The 19,279-nt window shown below is 46.4% G+C and overlaps 1 protein-coding gene across 7 annotated transcripts in view; it reads right to left on the reverse strand.

Moving 5' to 3' along the window:
* Window positions 1-18,619, reverse strand: part of ABCA5 (ATP binding cassette subfamily A member 5) — a 34,583-nt gene extending 15,964 nt beyond the window's left edge. For 3 of the 7 annotated variants that reach the window (XR_010375489.1, XM_064467521.1, XM_064467515.1), the window contains exons 1-19: window positions 17,846-18,023; window positions 14,833-14,938; window positions 14,064-14,177; window positions 13,130-13,334; window positions 11,875-12,033; window positions 11,568-11,665; window positions 10,674-10,903; window positions 9,039-9,180; window positions 8,107-8,295; window positions 7,606-7,753; window positions 6,649-6,817; window positions 4,997-5,055; window positions 4,331-4,441; window positions 3,925-4,100; window positions 3,365-3,484; window positions 2,434-2,572; window positions 2,180-2,270; window positions 1,837-1,976; window positions 207-326 (exon numbers count right to left, since the gene is read on the reverse strand). Coding sequence is in view for 6 of the 7 variants with exons in the window: in XM_064467521.1 (XP_064323591.1) it covers window positions 207-326; window positions 1,837-1,976; window positions 2,180-2,270; window positions 2,434-2,572; window positions 3,365-3,484; window positions 3,925-4,100; window positions 4,331-4,441; window positions 4,997-5,055; window positions 6,649-6,817; window positions 7,606-7,753; window positions 8,107-8,295; window positions 9,039-9,180; window positions 10,674-10,903; window positions 11,568-11,665; window positions 11,875-12,033; window positions 13,130-13,334; window positions 14,064-14,168 (2,401 nt within the window). In the remaining variant the exon portion in view is untranslated. Of the gene's footprint in view, window positions 1-206; window positions 327-1,836; window positions 1,977-2,179; window positions 2,271-2,433; window positions 2,573-3,364; window positions 3,485-3,924; window positions 4,101-4,330; window positions 4,442-4,996; window positions 5,056-6,648; window positions 6,818-7,605; window positions 7,754-8,106; window positions 8,296-9,038; window positions 9,181-10,673; window positions 10,904-11,567; window positions 11,666-11,874; window positions 12,034-13,129; window positions 13,335-14,063; window positions 14,178-14,707; window positions 14,756-14,832; window positions 14,939-15,856; window positions 16,343-17,845; window positions 18,024-18,518 lie in introns of those variants that run through there. The other 4 variants (XM_064467516.1, XM_064467518.1, XM_064467519.1 and 1 more) reach the window with 4 other exon arrangements.
* Window positions 18,620-19,279: the final 660 nt, after the last annotated feature.

Consider the following 19,279-nt stretch of genomic DNA (forward strand, 5'->3'; position numbering starts at 1 on the left):
TTCACGTTAAATATTTCAAAAGCCTGGAGTGCCGTGAGACCGAAGGAGCCCCATACTGCGGGGTGTAGCACTCCGCAACAGGATTTTTTATTCTTACCTCCATAGCAAAACTCCTTCTGGCAGTGACATGGCACGGACAATTCTACACTACTCAAGACTAAATCAAATATGAGGGAAAACAGGAAAACAGCCGCGGTCCATCCCACCTGCTTGATCTATCTCTGCCTCAACTTCCAGTTTCAAATAGACATCCTCCAGTGTCGTCATGGAAACGCCATAGGTGATAACGCCCAAATGGGAATGAGTGTCGAGGTCAGAAAACAAGCCTAGAGACAGAAGTGAAACATACTGGTTGCTCTGAAACAGGATTACATCGTCTTCCCAAGAGGTCTTCAAGCCCATCAGAGGCATCCCTAAAGCCTTCTGCACGGTACTCTAAACAGCAGGTAACGTGTAAATAAGGTTGCTTAATTACAAAGACATGGGTTATGGCTTGAGAATCAAGGTTGAGATAAGCTCCTTTTAGCACAGAACTGCCACCTCTGTGGTCAGGTATGGGAAATGTGGCCTGTCTTCCCAAAGCTGTAGTGTTTACGAAAACCACCTCAGCATTCGAAAGCTCCTGGGCTCAGAGCTGGCTCCTGGCTGGCTGCGAGCTCCCCTCTCCTGGAAACCACGCACGGGGACTGCAGGACAGCTCATCCTACCCAGATCCCTGCCCAGACACGGAGAGATTTTACAAATAAAACCACTGAGTAATTTTTAATGTGTATCTAAATACCCAGATCTGTAAAGCCAGCTTAAATGGGCAGGAGAATCTGGACGGCATGAATAGCTTGAAGACCAAAATGATGTTCAGAGTGAGAGCACTTATTAGCACCTTGGGATAAAAAAGCACTATTGGGCTCTTGCCAGTCCTATGAAGTGAAGGACTTGACAAAATGAGGAGCTTCAGAGTCAAGGTCACATTGAAGGGAAATGCAGATGTCTAAAATGGGAAGAGCAGTCAGATACCGAGCGGTGCTCATGAGATCTCCATGATTTCTTCTGCCCCAGTGGCTGAGGCATATTCCTAACCGCAGCTTTGCCTTAGAACAGTTCAGGGGCATTGATTCAATCTTGCATAAAGATGCCTGTTTTTCAAAAGTACATGCAGCAGCTGCTAAAGGTAAAGCTAATAAATTATTAACTGCTTAAATGCAACGGGGACAAAAGCATTTATGAAATATGAGCGCATTCACATCAGTATTGATTCGCCCTTAGCTTTCCACGTAGCGCAAAAGACACACTGTTTCTTCCATTTTCTCCTGGGAGATGAACAAGGAGTCCCGTGTCGGACTGATCAGATAATTGCTGCCACCTAGTGAAACCAACACATCTGTTCCATGCTCCCTCGCACCAGTGAATTTTAGGGCTGTGACACAATGCCCTTTGCGGCTCGCAACAAGAGGGTTTGATTACTGTAGGCCTTGGGGCTTTCTGGCTTCCTGCTGGAGGCCAGCCCTGCTCATTCAAACTCTCTGCAATAAGATGATGCTTCTGCAGGACAAGGGGATTCTTGGACAAAAGGGTCTCTTCACCCTTCTGCTAAAGGTGTCTCCCCAGCACTTGCCGTCGGGTACCCACATCCCCCATAACATACCACACCCCCTCGGAGGAGGCCACGCGGTCCTCACTCACGTGAGAAAGACCTCACTGACTGAGTATTAGCCAAAAAATGAGTATGTATAAACACACATAAATGCAGCAGTAACAAGAATTGCAGGCTACAGCCGCACTCGATGGATTCCTCTTCTGCAGCCATTCAACCCTGCAGCGCAACAAAACCACTGTTACCTGCGAACTTGTCCATGTCCTTGAGCGGCAGGGTGTACACGAGCTGCTCGTCGTTCTCTTGGATCAGGCTGGCTGCAGGTACGTGCTGTCTTATCAGCGAGGTTGTAGCTTCCGTGTTGCAATAGGCGTCGATGTGCATGCTATGAAAATACACAAGAAATTGGGTTTTTAAAGCTTGCTTTTCTCCTTACGCCTGCATCAGAACTGGCAGGCAGCAGAGCACCAAACGTTCAGTATGAAGATGATAAAAGGAAGTTTTTTTGCTGCCATACAGATTTCAACAGAAAACAATAAAAAAAAAGATACATGGTATCACGTAACAGGTATCACACAAAAAGAATACCTCAAGCGGTAGCCAATTCCCCATTTGCTTTTGAGAAAGAGAGAAGATCCAAGACATTTTAACATCCCTTGGGAAATCACAGCTTTACGATCTAGAAACAAACAAGCAAACACAGAAAAAAATAGCAGAGGACTGCCAATTTACAAGCAACTATATATGTCAAATAAAGGCATAACCATGGTTAGAGAAGCATCACTGTAATACATGAGTGTCACTCGGGGACCGGGTTCCCAGGGGGCTGCGGCAGGACTCACCAGCGAGGATATCTGCCTCGTCCATGAAGTGGGTACTGAAAACGGTCACACGATTCGCTTTTCTGTTTTTCAGGAGGTTCCAGACGATGTGCCGCGAACACGGATCCATCCCCGCAGTCGGCTCATCCAGCAGTAAAACCTTTGTGCAAAACCAAGAAGCGTTTGCAAAGCCATACCCACGTGCAAGGTACTGACCCCGGGAAACCCCGCCTAAGCAACGGATACGGGGCTTTTTGTTTGAAGCCTGCCAGTTAGTCCTCTAGAACATATAGGAAACAGCCTAGAGTAAGCAAGGCAGCTGTCTTCACTATGCTTTGAAAAAAATTCATCTCCTGTTGTGACAAATGGAAAAATCATATAGTAAGTTATAGCCTGATTTATTCCATTTCTAACATAATTACGTTTAGCTATGGATTCACTCCTCCTATTAAGGGATGGTTAAATATGCACACATGCTTTTAAAATCCCAGTGAACTGTCACATGCATCACTTTTAAATACAGATCTAAAAGCAGTTCCCATTCTTACAGGCTAGAAATAATAGATCTGTAGCACAAAGGAGCTCTCTGGCTCCGTCCCTGCTCCAAGTGCCTGGATGGCTTTGCAAGGGAAGTCTCCAACAGCGTCACTGTTGGGGGCTAAATGTTACCTGCCAGAAACTACATAAAACTTGTCACGCTGTTTATTTCAAAGAAATCAAATCCAGAGCTACTGCTATTACCTACGCCATTAACATCCTCAAGTACAGAAGTTGAGCTACTGAAGCGATTTTAATTGTTTAAACTACAAATGAGGGGCAGAAAAAGTGACGGTTGCTCATAGCACTAATTTCTGCATCTTACATATCATATGCATTATTTGGTTTTGACAGGAGACATCAGCCCGTAGGTGTATGAGTGACACGAAGCTGGGAACGCCTCCATCACACTCACCTTTGGGTTCCCGAGAACAGCAACGCCCACCGACAGCCGCCTTTTCTGCCCCCCACTTAATTTTTTAGCTTGGTTGTCTCTGATAGGCTGCATATCCAAATCCAGCAACACCTTCTGCACCTTTAAAACAAAAGAAACACATTTATTGTTAAAAAAGCTGTATTTTTTTTCTAAACCAGATAATTAACAATTAACATTCCAATTCACTGACGCTAATTCACAGCGTATTCGGTTTCTGAGCTGCGCGCCCTGCTAACAAACCTGTACGTCCACAGCAGGGCCTTAAGCTCCAGCAAACCTGAAGAAGTTAAAAGGTGTCTATGCTTGAACACAATTGCTAGGGTTTGAAGTGTTTCATGGACATTTTAGTTTCCTAGGAAAATTTAGCAGATCATCTACGTAAAAACATCTGTCTGTACTTTGCCCCCTTGTCTGTTACACTGTAAAGTAATATTCCCCTGCAAACTGGTCTTAAGGAAATGTCTGTACAATGTAAAGCTACCTTGCCCTACAGGTTAAAAATGAACATACAAGACAACATCTGTGCCCAGCTGACTTACCTCTTGTATCAAATCATTCTGCGGGATTCCTTTAATTGCAGCAAATATGGAGAGATTCTCCTCCACGGTTAATATATCAAAGTGTATGTCGGACTGCGGGCACACACCTGCTATCTGTCGCACTTCAAGCATTTCATCGATTTCAGAGACTTTGTGCCCATAGACAGAGACGAACCCTAAAAAAAAAAAAAAAGAAAAGCCAGAAGCAATCAACCAAGGGGTTTCGTTTTGGTTTGGGTTTTTTTTTCAGCTGGAAAGCAGGATAACAGGAACATGAATCTAAAGTCGACTCTTCCAGACATTACCCAGACAAAAAATTGGTGCAACCTTTATGGTTATTTCAGGTTAACTGCTTGGGTTTTCAAAACCAGGGTACTCAAAACCTCCTAACACCGGAGAAGCTCACCGTCCGTGGGTGGACACAGCCCACAAAGGATGTTCATCAGCGTCGTCTTCCCGGTCCCGCTGTGCCCGAGCAGAGCTGTGATCTGACCCTCATAGATGTCGAAGGATAAATCTGGTCCCCGAGGCAGGCGCAAGAGAAAGAGGAGACGTTAGCGATGTGCTCGTGGCACCTGGAGCTGGCTCCTACCGCAGAGGTAAATTCAAATACTGACATATGGGGTATGCATTTACTCTCTGTTCGAAGGGCCGCCTTTCCCCCACAGCCCAGCATGGCACGGGACCGCTGGGGCTGGGACAGTCCCCGCGCTGGCTGCGGGGCGGCCGCGTTTAAACGCCACGCGGGGAAATGAGATGAAAACATCTGGGAGATGGGGCACGGAAAAATCACACCACTAACGACACAGGCAGAGGAGGAATAACAGGGATGATGTCAGCAGGCTTTCTTTAGTGTCGGAAGGGCTCTTCTTTTTGGGATGCCATTTTAAACAAGATTACTGCCAAAGCGGTGAGAGAAGACACACACAGGCACATCTGGCATTCACGCTCCAACGTCCCACCCCGCTAAAGGAAACCAAAAAGCCCGAACTGAAACACAAAAGACCACTCAACAATTCAGCTATTGCTCCTCCACATCTGGCAAGCAGCTAAAAAGCTAAAATGTTCTTACTTCTGAGAGCCTCCACAGTTTCCCCCTTTTTCCTGAATGTTTTCTGAACACAGCTGATTCTGAAAGAAGACATGTCATTTTATAAACTATTTTAGGATCTTCATGCGTCATTTTAAACGATCAATACTTGGCACAGTCACAACAAGACAGCCATGCCAAAGTGGCACTAGACACGTTAAAGACCCATAGAGGCACGTCAAGAGACGGGGCATCTTATCGCAGACCTTAGTCCTCCTCCACCCTGGTATCAGAAAGCTTTTTCTCATCACCTTCGAAGGTATTTCCTATGATGACAGGCTGAATTATTTCAAATCTGTGTTTCTTTCACATGGTAGAACGATGCACTAGAAGTTTCCCAGGCTAGAAAAGGGCGCAGCAACTCCCCAATGATTTCACAATACAACAGAAGGCTCAACAGACAGGGTATGGAAAATAGGTATTAGTACACCAGACTCCAAAGATGTGATTACTGACAGCTCTTGATCAAAGTTAGGAATATGAAAGCAGGTATCTTTCTCTCCAAGAAAGGGAAAAACCTTCCTTCCAGCCCCACTGTTTTTCAAAATCAAAAAAACCAACCAGTTTATCTGAAGGCACCACGTGAAGGGTGGGTTTTGGAAGCCTGGCCACCCTGAAAATGGGGATGGGGAGTGGATTACAGGTGTGAATAGTGGAGAGGAAAACCGGGTATGAACGAAAGCAAAACCTGTATATGTAAAGATGACAAGATACTGCAAAACCCTGGAGAGCTGGTCAAGGGATGCTATGGAAAGAGCCCAGTGTGGATGAATGATGCAAAAACTGCCACAGTGTTCTCATGTGAACATCAGGATTAAAACTGGAGCCTTCAACCTATGGCAGATGCCCAAAGAGACATGGATATTGTGGACAACACAAGACTCATTCTGGTCATTAAGCTCAAATATTTATTTGAGACTGGTGGAGCCAACCAGAAGGAGTGAAGACGCAGAGTTCGTCAACTCACACCTGGTGATGACATTGGAAAATGATGGAAACAAGGGTTAAAAGGAAGGTACTGAAAATAACTTCTGAGACACACTAAAAATACATGACAGTCCTGATGCAAGACGACAGGTGACAAAATGCAAGGTGAAAGATGAGAGCATGGACTTCTATTTTTCAGGGGTTTTTTCACCCTCTTAGATACGGCAGCCGGGTAAAACCACCACAAAGTTCTCTGGTCTAGGGAGAACACAACAGCCTTCACACAAACCTAGAATTCTTTTTTTTTCTCCTCAAACGCGTGTTACCAGAAACTAAACCCTCCCAGAGAGTAGGCGTTTCAACATCTGCAACCGCTTACGCCTCTCACGGCCTCAGTGAAACTGAGGGAATGGAAAACTGTCCAGTTTTGAGAGGACTCCAACTGAAGGAATACAATCCACAAACAAACCCTTTCTTCAAGCCCAGCGACTTATCCTTGGAGAGCATCCACATCGCTGATGACGGGGCTTCACTGAAAATGGAAACTAGCCGTGCCGCCCGTGTGTGGGGGGCTCTCTGCAATGCATACCATATGCTATTTGAATCCAACGATTGGAGAAACGAGATTGATTTTCAAATTACACACTAAACGTCAGGGACTCAGGTTTGCTAAACCGCATGTGGGACAGGGCATGTGGGAATCGTACCTGATGGCTTCTTTCCCCTGAAATTCGGAAGGCACGGGTTCAACTATCTCGCTGAAGCTGAAACTGCCGTTGATGCTGCTCTCGTACAACTCCTTGTAATTTTTTCTGTGCTTTGACCAAAACGACGGCTTCATAAAGAAAAACGGCGTGCGGCGCAGTCCAAACTCCCCTGGATAGTAAAGAGGAAAAAAGACAATTTCTTTAACAGTAACTGCAAATATTCCTCAGCTTTTGGGTGTTAGCTATAAAAAGCCATAAGCTATCCTGCTAAAAGTTTAGGAGCCAGCTCACACCTCCATTCTGGAGGGATTTCATCATCCAAGTTTACATTATCTGCATTTAAGCCACGGTTCGCAGCAAAACAGGAACCTGCTAGCAGTTTTGATAAGTATTCAAATATACATGCAGACCTCTTTCTACGTGAGAGAGATCCCCAGTGCTGAAAGAACAGTGACTTCAACACAGGCAATATAAAGCCAGAGAGACAGAGGCAAAGGGAGCTGAAGGGCTTAACCAGGCATTAGTCGCAAGATGAACAACTTTATTCTGCCTTTCATGTTAAACTACTGCCGTCGCAAGGAAGGACCTGGAACAGGCTAGTCTTCAATTTTCAACCTGTAAGAGCAAATTGCAAAGGCTGAGGCACAAGTTAACCCAGTCAGGAAGCTCTTCCTTTGGAAAGAGGGAAACGAAGTTAAGCTGGAAGGTAAAGGCCATCAATTCTAAACATGCCAGCAACCCTCCTCACATCTCCCAGCTTTAACAGAATGGAAATTATTTCATCTAAAAGTATCCCGAGTCACAGCGTAAAATGTATTTGTAAACAGCAGAATCTCCTTTCTCCACAGCTGAAACCGTCAGAAATGCCACCAGCTGCACCAGCCACATCAACGTCCTCAGGACTTGAGGAATTGGTGATGCTAGCACAGTTCAGTGCAGCCTTTCTCATGAACATACCTGGGATAACCTGATCAAGGTAGACAGCTACAAGCAGATAAAATATGCTATCCAGCACCAATAAAATAAGAGAGATAAAGAGTGGGTAAGGACCCTGATTGAGATTTGAAAATGTTGCACCATCTTCATAATCTTCTAGATGCATGACCTGCCAACAAACACAGACAAATGGAGATGTTACACACTGGCGCTGTACCAGCCTGGAAAGACACGACAGCACAGCGCAAAACTCAGCAACAGAATAAAAAAAAATTTAAAAAAAACAAAACATGGCAGATCACAGCAAGAAACACAAAGAATAACAGTTGCTTGATGGTGCACTGTATTTTACTTGATATTAAATTACCATGGGAAGCCATTAAAATAGGCACTTTTCCCTACTATCATCAGTTTACGAAAAAAAATAATATTTAAGAATATCTACATCACTACCTATTTGAAAATGATGCCAGACAAACGAGCACGATGAGGTTGCGACAGGAGGAGGAGAAGGTTACTCACCTGCGCGATCCCAATCAAGAAGCTGCACTGACATAAGGGGCTGAGAATCCACACGAAAGACTTGGGGAAATCTTCCAGCAGGACAATATTAAGGCCCACAAAACCAAAAGCCAGCGTCGCCAAGAACTCCACTATACCCACGTGCTTTGACTTTTTAAATAGAGGCGTCAGCATAAGTGCAAAGAAAACCTAAGGACAGATTAAAAAAAATACAAGAAGGTACTATATTAAAAAAATAATACAGGGTATAGAAAAACTGAAGCAAAAAGACAGCTGCTTCATTTTGCCTCTGACAGGCATATAATTTTCCTGGTATAGTCTCTACAGCCTTCACCCACATCCCGCACTTCCCTGACAAACAGGCCATCGGGAGGGACAGATTTCCCAGAGGTGCCAGGGGACAGAGCACAGAAAAACATTAGAAAAGAAAACTAAGGAGCCGTATGGCCGAGCGTGCATTTGCACCCTGGTCAGTACACCTGGAAATGATAGACAGTAAATAGCTATCTCTGCATTGGTTGCTTGTGAACTCAGACAAGCAATTTGCTGCATAAATTAAGTCTCTGACCTTTAATTAGGGGATTAACATTACACTACATAGTAATAGCAAGTGTTTAGAAGAGGGCATGGTTTTGGACTTCAAAACGGTGCTATACAGACAGTGTTTTCAGTTCAAAGACAGATGATTATAAACTGAGATATTTCAGTAAGGAAAGCTATCTCTCATAGTGGTGGTCGAGACCTGTACAACACCCCAAACCAGAGGGGACCCAGGGAAGGGGCTGGGGCCAGGTAAGACACCCACCGCCTTTTGGTCCTACAGAAGCTACATTAGCTCCAAATGCTTTAGTAGAGAGGACAAAATCGGATGGGAAGGGAAAACAACCCACAGGGATGGAATGCCCACTTTCAGCGAGCCCAGGAATACTTACTGAAGAGATTCCATACAGGAAAAAAAGAAGAAATATCACAAAGGCACTGCTCTGGGGAAAGAGGGAGGAGGCCGTCGCAATCACTGCCATAAGAATGGACATGACAAAAATCAGGCTCATGTAGAGCAGCACCCAAGAAAGCCTAGAAACAAAAGAAAAGGGAAAAAAAAGAAAAGAAACAAGTCAATGAATTCCCAGCCTGAACTATTCACACACAGAAATAACTAAAACTACCATTCTTTAATATTCCAGACAGCTGCACCAAAGGACAAGCCTGCAACAAAACAAGCGCCCCCAGATGAAAAGAGCTCTTGTGAACATCCCTGTAATTGTTCTCGGCATTAGAGCACACACATCGATACCCACGGCATCAAACGATACACAATTAGATGACTCGTCTTTTTTTTTTTTTTTAAAGTTGCATAATTAATTCCCTGGAACAACCAAAAGAGGGTAACTGAGTAGTAGGTTTTAATAATTAAAGAAATTCTATTTAAAATTTAATACACTAGCCATTCCAGTAGCTGGGCAGGGTAATAAAATCCTTTTCTTTTAAGAACAGAGCTTCAAGTCTGTGAGCAACTCTGACCTCAGGAACAAGGGCAGGTTCCGTACAGGTAGTAAAAAATGACCCATCTTCCTCAGAAGCAAGTCTCTGAGTCATACCCAGCGGCCGATCGAGGCCGCGTTACCAGCGCGCCTTTGCAGATCACTCCCATTTCGCACTGGGAAAAGCAAAACGATCTTCTCCAGAGCAGAGATGCTCAATGCTGATGCGCGAGGGGGGACAGCGGCCCAACACCGTGCGGGAAGGACGAAACTAAGATGTGCCACCAAGGGCGTACCGCAGGCAACGCGAACTGACTGCCAGAAAAGAGCCTGGGTGCAGAAATAAAACAAAAGCAACCAGGAAAAAAAAAATATTAAAAAACCCCCAAAAAACCCAACCCAGAGAAGCCCAGCTGGCTGCTACAGCGCAGCAGGCAACGATACTAAAATGCTGTCGGCCGCTGCAGCGAAGGGCAAAGCTAAACCCGGTTTTATCTCTGCAACTAACAATGATTTCAAATTAGCACATCTTCTCACCTGGAAGAAAAACCCATTAGATTGCATAGGATAATTTCCATCATGGTAAGGAAACAAACTAAAACCTGTTGCTTAGGCTGCTCTGTCACGTTAAAATTATAGAGTGAGATTCATTTAATTATGTGTCATGGAAACGCTGCTGGTAAACTCTGAAGAAAGACTGCAGGTTACCTGCCGAGTCTCCAGAAAAGGAGGTACTGAGCCAAAAATATTTAAAAACAATAAAAACCAAACTACATAAAAATTTCACACATCATCACACTTAATCCCTTTAAGTCTGGTGTAACTTTATGTGCATAAATGCAACAGCATAACTGTGGTATTTACTTACTAAAATATTCCTATTTTCATGATACTCCATTTATCTCTATGTTTGATTTCACAGAGTATCTTACTTTCAGGCTGTTTTCAGTTAATCAGACTGGAAACAATTAAAACAACTGGAGGACAGGATAGAGGAGTTTTCCCTGAAAGTGTTATTTTTAGAATATTTTTAAATATCTTTTATATTCCTTTATGAAGAATGGGTTATACCAAACATTCACATACCAAAAGGCAGTGTCATGAAGTCCCAATATTTTTAAGAATTCCTTCAACTTCCTCTCCTTCTCTGCCACAATATGAATTGCCAAATAATACCCAAACGGTGAGAAAGCGATCACTAGGTAAATTAAAATGATCGCACGAGGAAAATTATCAATTTCCACCACCGCAGCCTCTCCCATGACCATTGCTCTCGTCAACTCAAGTTGCTCCCAAACCGACTGATTAGTCTTCAGCTGGAAGGAAGAGAGGGAAGAGTTATTTTTGCATCACTCCGCATTTTACAGCCCCATCCCAGCAGCGACCCCAGCTCCGCCCCCACGTGCCAGCGCGTCACGCCGTGCTCTCCATCCCCGCCGAGACGGGGGGGGGCCGAGACCCCGAAGCCCGACTGTCCCCAAATCCTAGTCCAAAAGTGCGGGGACTGGAGAACGTCTGAGCACCGGGAGACAAAACGAACGATTCTGCAATTCCAAGCACCCAAAAGGATGAGACTCGCTCTCGCTGCCAGCAGCATGACGGGAGAGAGGCAGCGAAAGGGGCACTGCTGGTGAATACTGACAATGAAATAGTAAGGCAAATTCTGCAGCCCCTTCTGGTACAGCATCTTAAAGACCATTTTGGGGTGAGCCTTTGCGATTTGATGTCTGCTGTGATGTATGGTTCAGGCTCATTCGGACACAGATGGAGACAAATGTCCGCATCATGCAACTGGGCGAGAACACTCCTGTACAAAATACGGCAGAACACACGTGGCATGTCCTGCCTGCTCATCGGGTTCAAGGTAATTTCTGATATAGCATTTTACACAATTAACAGACACCACCACAACAACACGCAGAGCCAAGGCAGCCCGTGGATTTGAATCTCCTTGGCCTTAAGTTACTTGTTCTGAGTTACCTGTACAATAGCGGCATCGATGCAGGCTTGCAGAGCTGTAAATCCCGAGCTCCAGTACGTTACCGATTCACATCCTTTCCGCAGGTTGGAGCAACTGGCTGCAGAATAAAGCAGGGCTTTTTGAAATGCAAAATGCCAGAGCTACAGCTGCCCTATCCCCAGTGTAAAGATGGTGCTGCTAGAGTCGATCCCTCATAAATGGTGGGAAAAAGACCCAATATATGCAACATCAGGCCTAAGATGAAAGAGGGGCCTGCTTTTTCAGTTTATCCCCTTACAGAGCACGTAGAAGAGTGTGCACATTTACCTCTCGATTCCATGTAAATGGAAGACATAGCGACCGAATCGGGAAACCTCAGCTGGTAGGACATGGCGTCGTTGAACACTACACCCACAAAGTTTGAGGGTTTAAAAGCACTAGCTTCTTGCAGCTCCTCTTCGCTTAAGTACTCCTCTGTGATGATGCCTGTGAGATAGAAGAAATTATCATGTTGATCTAGGTACCAGCACAGCAGGAAGAAAAACCGTGCAACACTGCTTTAAAGAAGTGCCATGCTAACAATTAATGATTTATTTGGGTTTGGATATATAAAGGGTTGTAATTTTGTCCTAATAAAGGAAGTATTTTCCTGAACAGAAGCCTGCAGGAGCATCACTCAGTAGCAGGGTGGGTAATTCAAGTTCACCCCTGAGGCCTCCCCTTTTTCTCCCATTTTCCACTGCTCCAAGAGCGTCTGCGCCCCAATCCTCTGCCGGCTACCCAAGAGTATTCTCCAGCACCAGTGCTTTTCAAGAAGGGCAGATTAAATCAGTGCAGAGGGCTAAATATATGAAAACATGGCATTTTGCCACTGACTTCAGCAGAGGACAGGAGGAAGATGGGCTGCGAAGGCGGAAAGTGGAACCATTTGCTCAAAGCAGCTGAGGGCACCTAAGGAAAATGCAGATCTTGGGCTGGGCTGTTTCTCCACGGTACCTTTGAAGCACGCATACCACAAGGAAGACAATGAAAGATACCAAGCTAAAAATACATCAGAGCGGTTTTGGAGAGATAGGCTCCCACTAGATATGTCAGATGTACAGGCAAAGCACTTTATAAAAGAAGAAAAATTGCTTTCGAAAGGTGACAGTATGTTAATGGGAATTGTCATTTAAAAAAAATTGAAATGTTGTTTTGATTGTAACAACAGCATAGAAAATGTGACATAATACATCTGCACGACAGTATCATCTCCTGAATCTGCCCCAGGATGTCACTAATTAGCCCAAGAGCTGATTAGGGGCTTTTTGTACTTTGCATTTGGAGTTGTCCTCCAAAAACCCTTCCTGCAGCCACATAACACTTGTTGGCTGCAACAGGAGAACACAAACCACTTTGAGATGGCAGTGCCAGAACATTTGCCAACCAAGCAAAAAAAAACCCGCCTTCGCAGTCTGTTCTCTATCTGCAATGGAAAAGAAATGCTTTTGTTTCTATCACCAGCAACAATGAGCTCCCTCTTCAAACACAAGCCACGGCATGAGATGTACTGAGACAAATAAAATGCTTAGGTTCTGAATACCATCTTCAAAATGATCAAAAGCCACTTTCTTCATGATTTCTCGTGCCATTCGGGTTGGCGGCGTGTATCCGATGACAAAATTCACCAGCATGGAGGTATCCAGAGTGCCGAGGTTGGTGTTGGCGACCTCGCCGTACCTCCTGTGCGGGTGCATCATGCTCATCAGAATGAGCCAAAACAAGAAAAAGAGTGGGAAAAGGACCTCCTGTACAAAAAATATAAAGAAATATGAAAACGTCAAAGAGCAGTCATAGAAACAACGATTTCCACAAGTTTATCTTGGATACGTGAAGCTTAAAGGAGGGGCTGTGAGTTTAACTACTTGACTGTAAAGCTCCCCGTGCATCTTCAATGCAACAGTAATTTTTATGCCAAATCCTTCTCTGGCACTGAAGCAGGATTTTAATCGCACCTATTAGTAGCCTAAGAAGCCATTTTAAAGTACAAAGGGATAATTCTGCATGCTGTAAATATCAGCAAACTTATGCTATTTGGAAAGCAGCAAAACACAAACCATCAACCATAAACTAGTCTAGCCAAGCATTGTACTGTCTCTTCTTCACCTCAAAAATTCACGTTAAAGTATCATACACATCACCTACACACAGGGCTAAACTGTTAGAAAAGATAAAAACCATTTGGAGAGGTCTAACCCACTGCACTGCTCAGCTGTGGGTGCAAGTGTTTTTAAAAGTGCACTAAGATTGCAATATTAATCCAAGGGTATTTTCTGGATAATGTCTACACATGAGGATACACTTTCAACCAATGGATCACAGAATACCTTTTGAAACAGCCTATTTCAACCCAAAATTCAGAGCAGACCTAGAAGCTTCAGAAACAATAAAACTGAGCATTGCCTCCAACTCAGGAGCCACTTATATGCAGAATAACTGCGGACATGAAGGCAGCAGTAAACAAGCCTTCCACTTACCTGAACGCTGCTTTTTTTAGTCCTACACTTAATAAGACAGTTCTTGAATAAGAGAGCTCTGGTTTGCCTCCACACTCCTGCTTCTCTTGGAGTAGCTGGTGCCATTTTTCAAGACTAATTTAAGAAAAAAAAAAACCAACAAAACCAAAATCTATGTTAAACAACAAAATAATTTAAAAAGCAAAAGCCAGGCAGTTGCAGCATTCAGTAGCTCATGTATTTTCATATACATCTTTCATTTTCAATTTTTCGTATTTTAAACGCCTTCCAATACACACGCTAGATGCCCATTCCCGGAGGAAACTGGCGGTACTCACTGGCAATGAGAAAGCTGGGCAAACCGGCTGGGAGAGGCCTCAGGATGCCACCTGAGCGCCCACCCCAAGGCACGTCAGCTCTCTGCAAGCTCACAAGACTCGAGCTAACTTGGGCTTATTTTTAGTTTGCTACATATAAATTACAAACCAAAGCGTCTCTCTCAGAGCACAATTCCAGTGCCCAGCCCGTGAGCTCAGGGCAGCCGACGAGACCAACGCCTCCGAAAGCAGGAGCCACCTCGCGCCAGGCAAACTGTGCGATTTACTGTGAGCAAGTCCTTTTCATCTGGAGCAGATCCAACACTACTTGTTTTCATTACGTTTTACCTTTTCATTAGGCCAGCTGCACAGCACAGTAGTGCTGAAGATAATCTTCTGGGGGAAAAAAAAAAATCAGAATAAAACTGAAGATGCTTTTCCAGGAGACGGCATCGTGTTCCACCAGGACGTACCTGGCGAGGGACGGCACCACCAGGTGTCTATCCCCAGTTTTGCCACCGCCCTGCTGTTTGAGGTTTGGAGTCACTGGTCACTCTACATGTCTCTCCGCTTCCTCACCTGTGAGGATGAAATATAATCGTGAGCTGCTCAGCAGAGACAGCCCGAGAACAGCGCAGGTCTGCACGCCACCCCCTCCGGCTCCGGCCGTAAGTCCCACCTGCAGCAACGCTCATGTGCCACCGGTGAACAGCTGAGTTAATTTCTCAACATTTCAGCCAAAACACAGTACAGATTTTAAGAATTTATCCACATTCCAGGTTTTACAGCTCCCGACACTTATTCAAAAAGCAGACTGATATTTTTGGTGACTGCACGTTCAGAGCAGCTCTGTGGCAGGACCTGGGTTCTCCTGTATCTGTTAGGCAACACACGGCTCAAGCTTCCTTCCCCAGCTGTATTTTAATAAGGAAATCTATTTTTGGAGTACAGACATCGCCTCACTGACGAAACAAATGAGGCTGCTCAGATGTCAGCGCTGCTGCGATGAGCTGAGCTTGACGAACTTCAAATACACAAACTGCTTATAGTCAGAGAGCTCTGTCAGAGCCTGCATTTCTCTGGGCATCGGAGGGAAGGGAGGAGGGGAAAGGTGTCCACAAGCAACCGAACCCCCAGCTCACGGCTTCCTTCGCCGGTGCCGGGGTCCTCCGCGGGGCAGCGACCCCCAGCAGGCCCACGCAGCTGGGGACCTGCGGCAGACACGGCTGCGCATCACTGAAGGCAACGCCTTGCGAAGGGATCCCACCTAAAGCCTGGAGTGCTTCCGATAAAAGCCCACTGAACCTACTCCAAAATCGAAACAATTTTTTTTCCTTTGATTAAAAAAAATAAAAACCACAAAATGCTTAAACACCAACCTATGCTAATAACTAATTCTTGCAGGAAAAATACATACAAATGCTCTGCATATTTTGCATGCTTCAAAATGACAGCAGAGCATTTTAAAAATAATCAAAAGCAGCAGCTATTGCTTACAGGTCATAAAAAATAACACACGTCTCCCCCTCTGCTCACAGCGTGTCCTGATAAGTGCCTGGACTTCCACTGTTTGCTTTCAGGAGCAGATTTCAAGAGCACTTCCAAGAGGAGAGCCCCACCGAGGTCCTTGCTGAACCGAGCACCACGCAGCCGCTCGCTCCCTGCGCCCACCCCGGCGACGGGGGAGAGTGGAAGGGCCAAAGTAAGAAAACTCATGGGTTGAGGTAAGAACAGTTTAATAATTAAAATGGTAATAATAATAAATAATAATAATATAGTGAGAAGGAAAATAATGAGAGAGAGAGGTAAAACATCAGAAGGAGGGAAAAAACCCAAACAACAAGTGATGCAACTGCTCACCACCCACTGACCGACACTGCTGGTCCCCAAGCCACCATCGCTGCCTCCCCCCAGGTAACATACTGGGCATGACAGCATATGATATGGAATATCCCTTTAGCCAGTTTGGATCAGCTCTCTTGGCTGTGCCCCCTCCCCTCCCGGCTTCTTGTGCACCCGGCAGGGCACGGGAAAGTCCCTGCCTAGTACCAGCTCTACCTAGCAACAACTAAAACATCAGTGTGTTATCAATACTAGTCTCATACTAAGTCCAAAGCACAGCACTATGCCAGCTACAGTGAAGAAAATTAACCCTATCGCAGCTAAAACCATGACACCGCATTAAAGTGGCAACCCCTTCCCTCAGTCACACTCCTCTATTTTATTAAAATCCAGAAAATTGGCAAAGCTGATTTAATCAGATTCAATCATTAATGCCGGTTACTATTTCTTTAATTATTTTCTATCCAGTTATAAAGAAACCAAACCAGTAATACTTCCACACCTCCACTGGAACGCTCCCATGCTTTAATTTACATCACCTAGGGTGGAGGAAGGGTCGTTTTAAGAACGTTAATTAATTTCTTGATATTACACCTGCTATCTCCACATAAGCTGATAAAGCGACACAACATGCAATTACGAATACTGAACTATCACTTTGAACAGTGAAAAACCATATCTGGGGAAAAAAACCCAAACCCTCCTAGAAACTCCAGATGAGGCAAACGAACACGTAGGCTGAAGAGAAAAAGAAGCTGCCAAGGCATTTATTTGAATAATACTGGACAAAATGAATATACTCTTAACCTGCAAAAGTCCCCCCAATTTAGCCACTTCCTTAAGATTTTGTACTGACAGAAGTAGCTGAAACTCACGGGCACCTTGAACAAAGCAACGTCAAGGAAATGACTGGTTTTGTACTTTAATTCTCCACTGGAGATGCCAGTGCTTCTTACGGGGGGGGGGGGATAACGATCAGGTGATGCTTAGGAAGAGTATCCTTCCCCCTCCTCACCATCTGAACTCGCTTCCCCAGACATCAACCGGGCAGTGGGCTTTAGGAGTCAGATTATGTGATTTACTGCCTCATGTCACCTTTCCCTTGTTTTTTCAGCTAAAAAAACCCCTCAACCCAACAAGGGCGGGGGGGGTTAAGCCTCAGCTAAATGAGCTGCGGCTTGAGGAAAAAAAAACACCTGCAGAAAAATAAGAAAATATTATCGATCCTGCTGCGAGAGGGCAACAGCTTAAATGATACTTCAGAAAAACTGATGTGCTTTCTGCCGTCTTAAATTATTTAAGCTAAATGCTTTATTTATGCGTTTTACAAAACGGGCTGCATTTTCTTCCTTATCTGGTCCCAAAGGAGCCAAACGCCCGGGGCTGACGGGCCCCACGAAGCTCCGGGCACGAACCCCCAGATGAGCCTCACCGAGCTGCGGGACCCCGGAGCGACCCCCAGCAGCGCCAGGCTGGGCCCCGCACGGCCCCCGCTCCCGGGGACCCCCCCTCCCAGGGACCCCCCCGCCCCGGGACCCCCCGGGCACCGCGGGCGCGGACGGACCGACCGACACCCCTACGCCTGTCTGTCCGTCCGTCCCTCCCCTTCCGCCCCCCAACCCCCCCCAAATGCCCATTCCTCACCTTTTCTCACCCAGCCACGAAACCTTAATAAATGCATAAATAAATAACCCAAAGCCTTTACTCCAGAGCGATGACGCGCACCGCCAGGTACAGCAAAACTCCTCCTCTTCCTCTCCTTGTCTTCCCCTTCCCGTTCTGCACACCTCGGTGGGGGCCGCTTCCCCCGCTCCAGCGGCCGCCCCCCGCCCCCGCCTCCGTCCGCAGCGGCGGGCGGGCGGGAGAGGCCCCGCCCCGGCCCCGCCCTTCCCCGGCCCCGCCCCGCGCCCCGCCCAGCGCAGGGCCCGGGGCCGGGCTGCACCCCCACCGCCACCGCCGCCACCTCCACCACCGTCAGCACCATCACCACCTCCACCACCATCGCCCCCGTCGCCACCATCACCACCTCCACCACCATCGCCCCCGGCCGCGCATCCCCGCAGCACCGGGGCCACCCCCCTCCCGGGACACCCCCCCCCCCCCAAGTGCAGCCTCGCCACGGAGAGAAGGAAAAAGCTTGGAAATACGGTTTATGGTTGGGTGGGAGCCGCCTCGGCACACCCGGTGCTGCGGGTCCCCACCTGCATCCAGCAGGTCACCAGTATTTTATTGCATCACTCAAGATAAAATTAAAGCGTTGAAAATGCTGCCGTGAACACAAATCCCGAATTCCCGTTTACGTGTGTTGATTCCTTACCTCGACAGCTTGCTGATGCGTGATATTCCCCACCGAGTGCTCTCGTCACCCTCCGGCCAGGCCCTTCGCCTTGGTCCACGACCGGCCTTTTGCTGACCAGCGGGATGTGATGAAAACCTCTGAGATCCCAGCGATCCCGCTCCTGGCCCTGCGAGCGCAATCCGACGTGCTTGTTTTCCTAAATGCCTCCTGCAAATCGCTGGGAAAGGCTGAGCTGAAAAAGGAACCCAGAGGTGTCGCTGAGCATCTGGAGTCCTGCAGCAGGGATGCTGCGTGCGTGCTCAGGAAAAAACTCGGCAGCTTCTTGTGCTCCACCGAGGACTGTCGGCTCGGCTTCCTGCAGAGCAGCACAGCGGTTTGATGGAGCGGTGGATGAAATCCCTTGTCTGAGCTGTGTTTGTGCACCTGAGGAGCTGCGCGAGCACCGTACGCACCTGTGCTGAAGCGCAGCTCTGTAACGACGATACGGACGTAATGTTTTTACTTGGAAAACTGAGATCTGGAGACTGTGTCCTCATCCAGAAAAAAAACCAAAACAGTCTCAAAGCACAGTATTAAATGGAAAGCACGGTTTGTATGAGTAGGTGTCACGGCTGTGCTGAAGCCTTTGCATTCACACCTTCACCTGCAGCGATGATTGGAAATACCGAGGATTCAAGCTCCTGCCCCGGTCCCAGGGCCCTCGTTAGGCACAGGCACCCTTTGCTGCAGCCCCAGAGCAGCACAAATCCCATGGGCTGGCACAGCGAGGTTTGGGGGGG

The sequence above is a fragment of the Phalacrocorax carbo genome, chromosome 16 (assembly GCF_963921805.1).
Source record: "Phalacrocorax carbo chromosome 16, bPhaCar2.1, whole genome shotgun sequence".
Taxonomy (NCBI): Eukaryota; Metazoa; Chordata; class Aves; order Suliformes; family Phalacrocoracidae; genus Phalacrocorax; species Phalacrocorax carbo.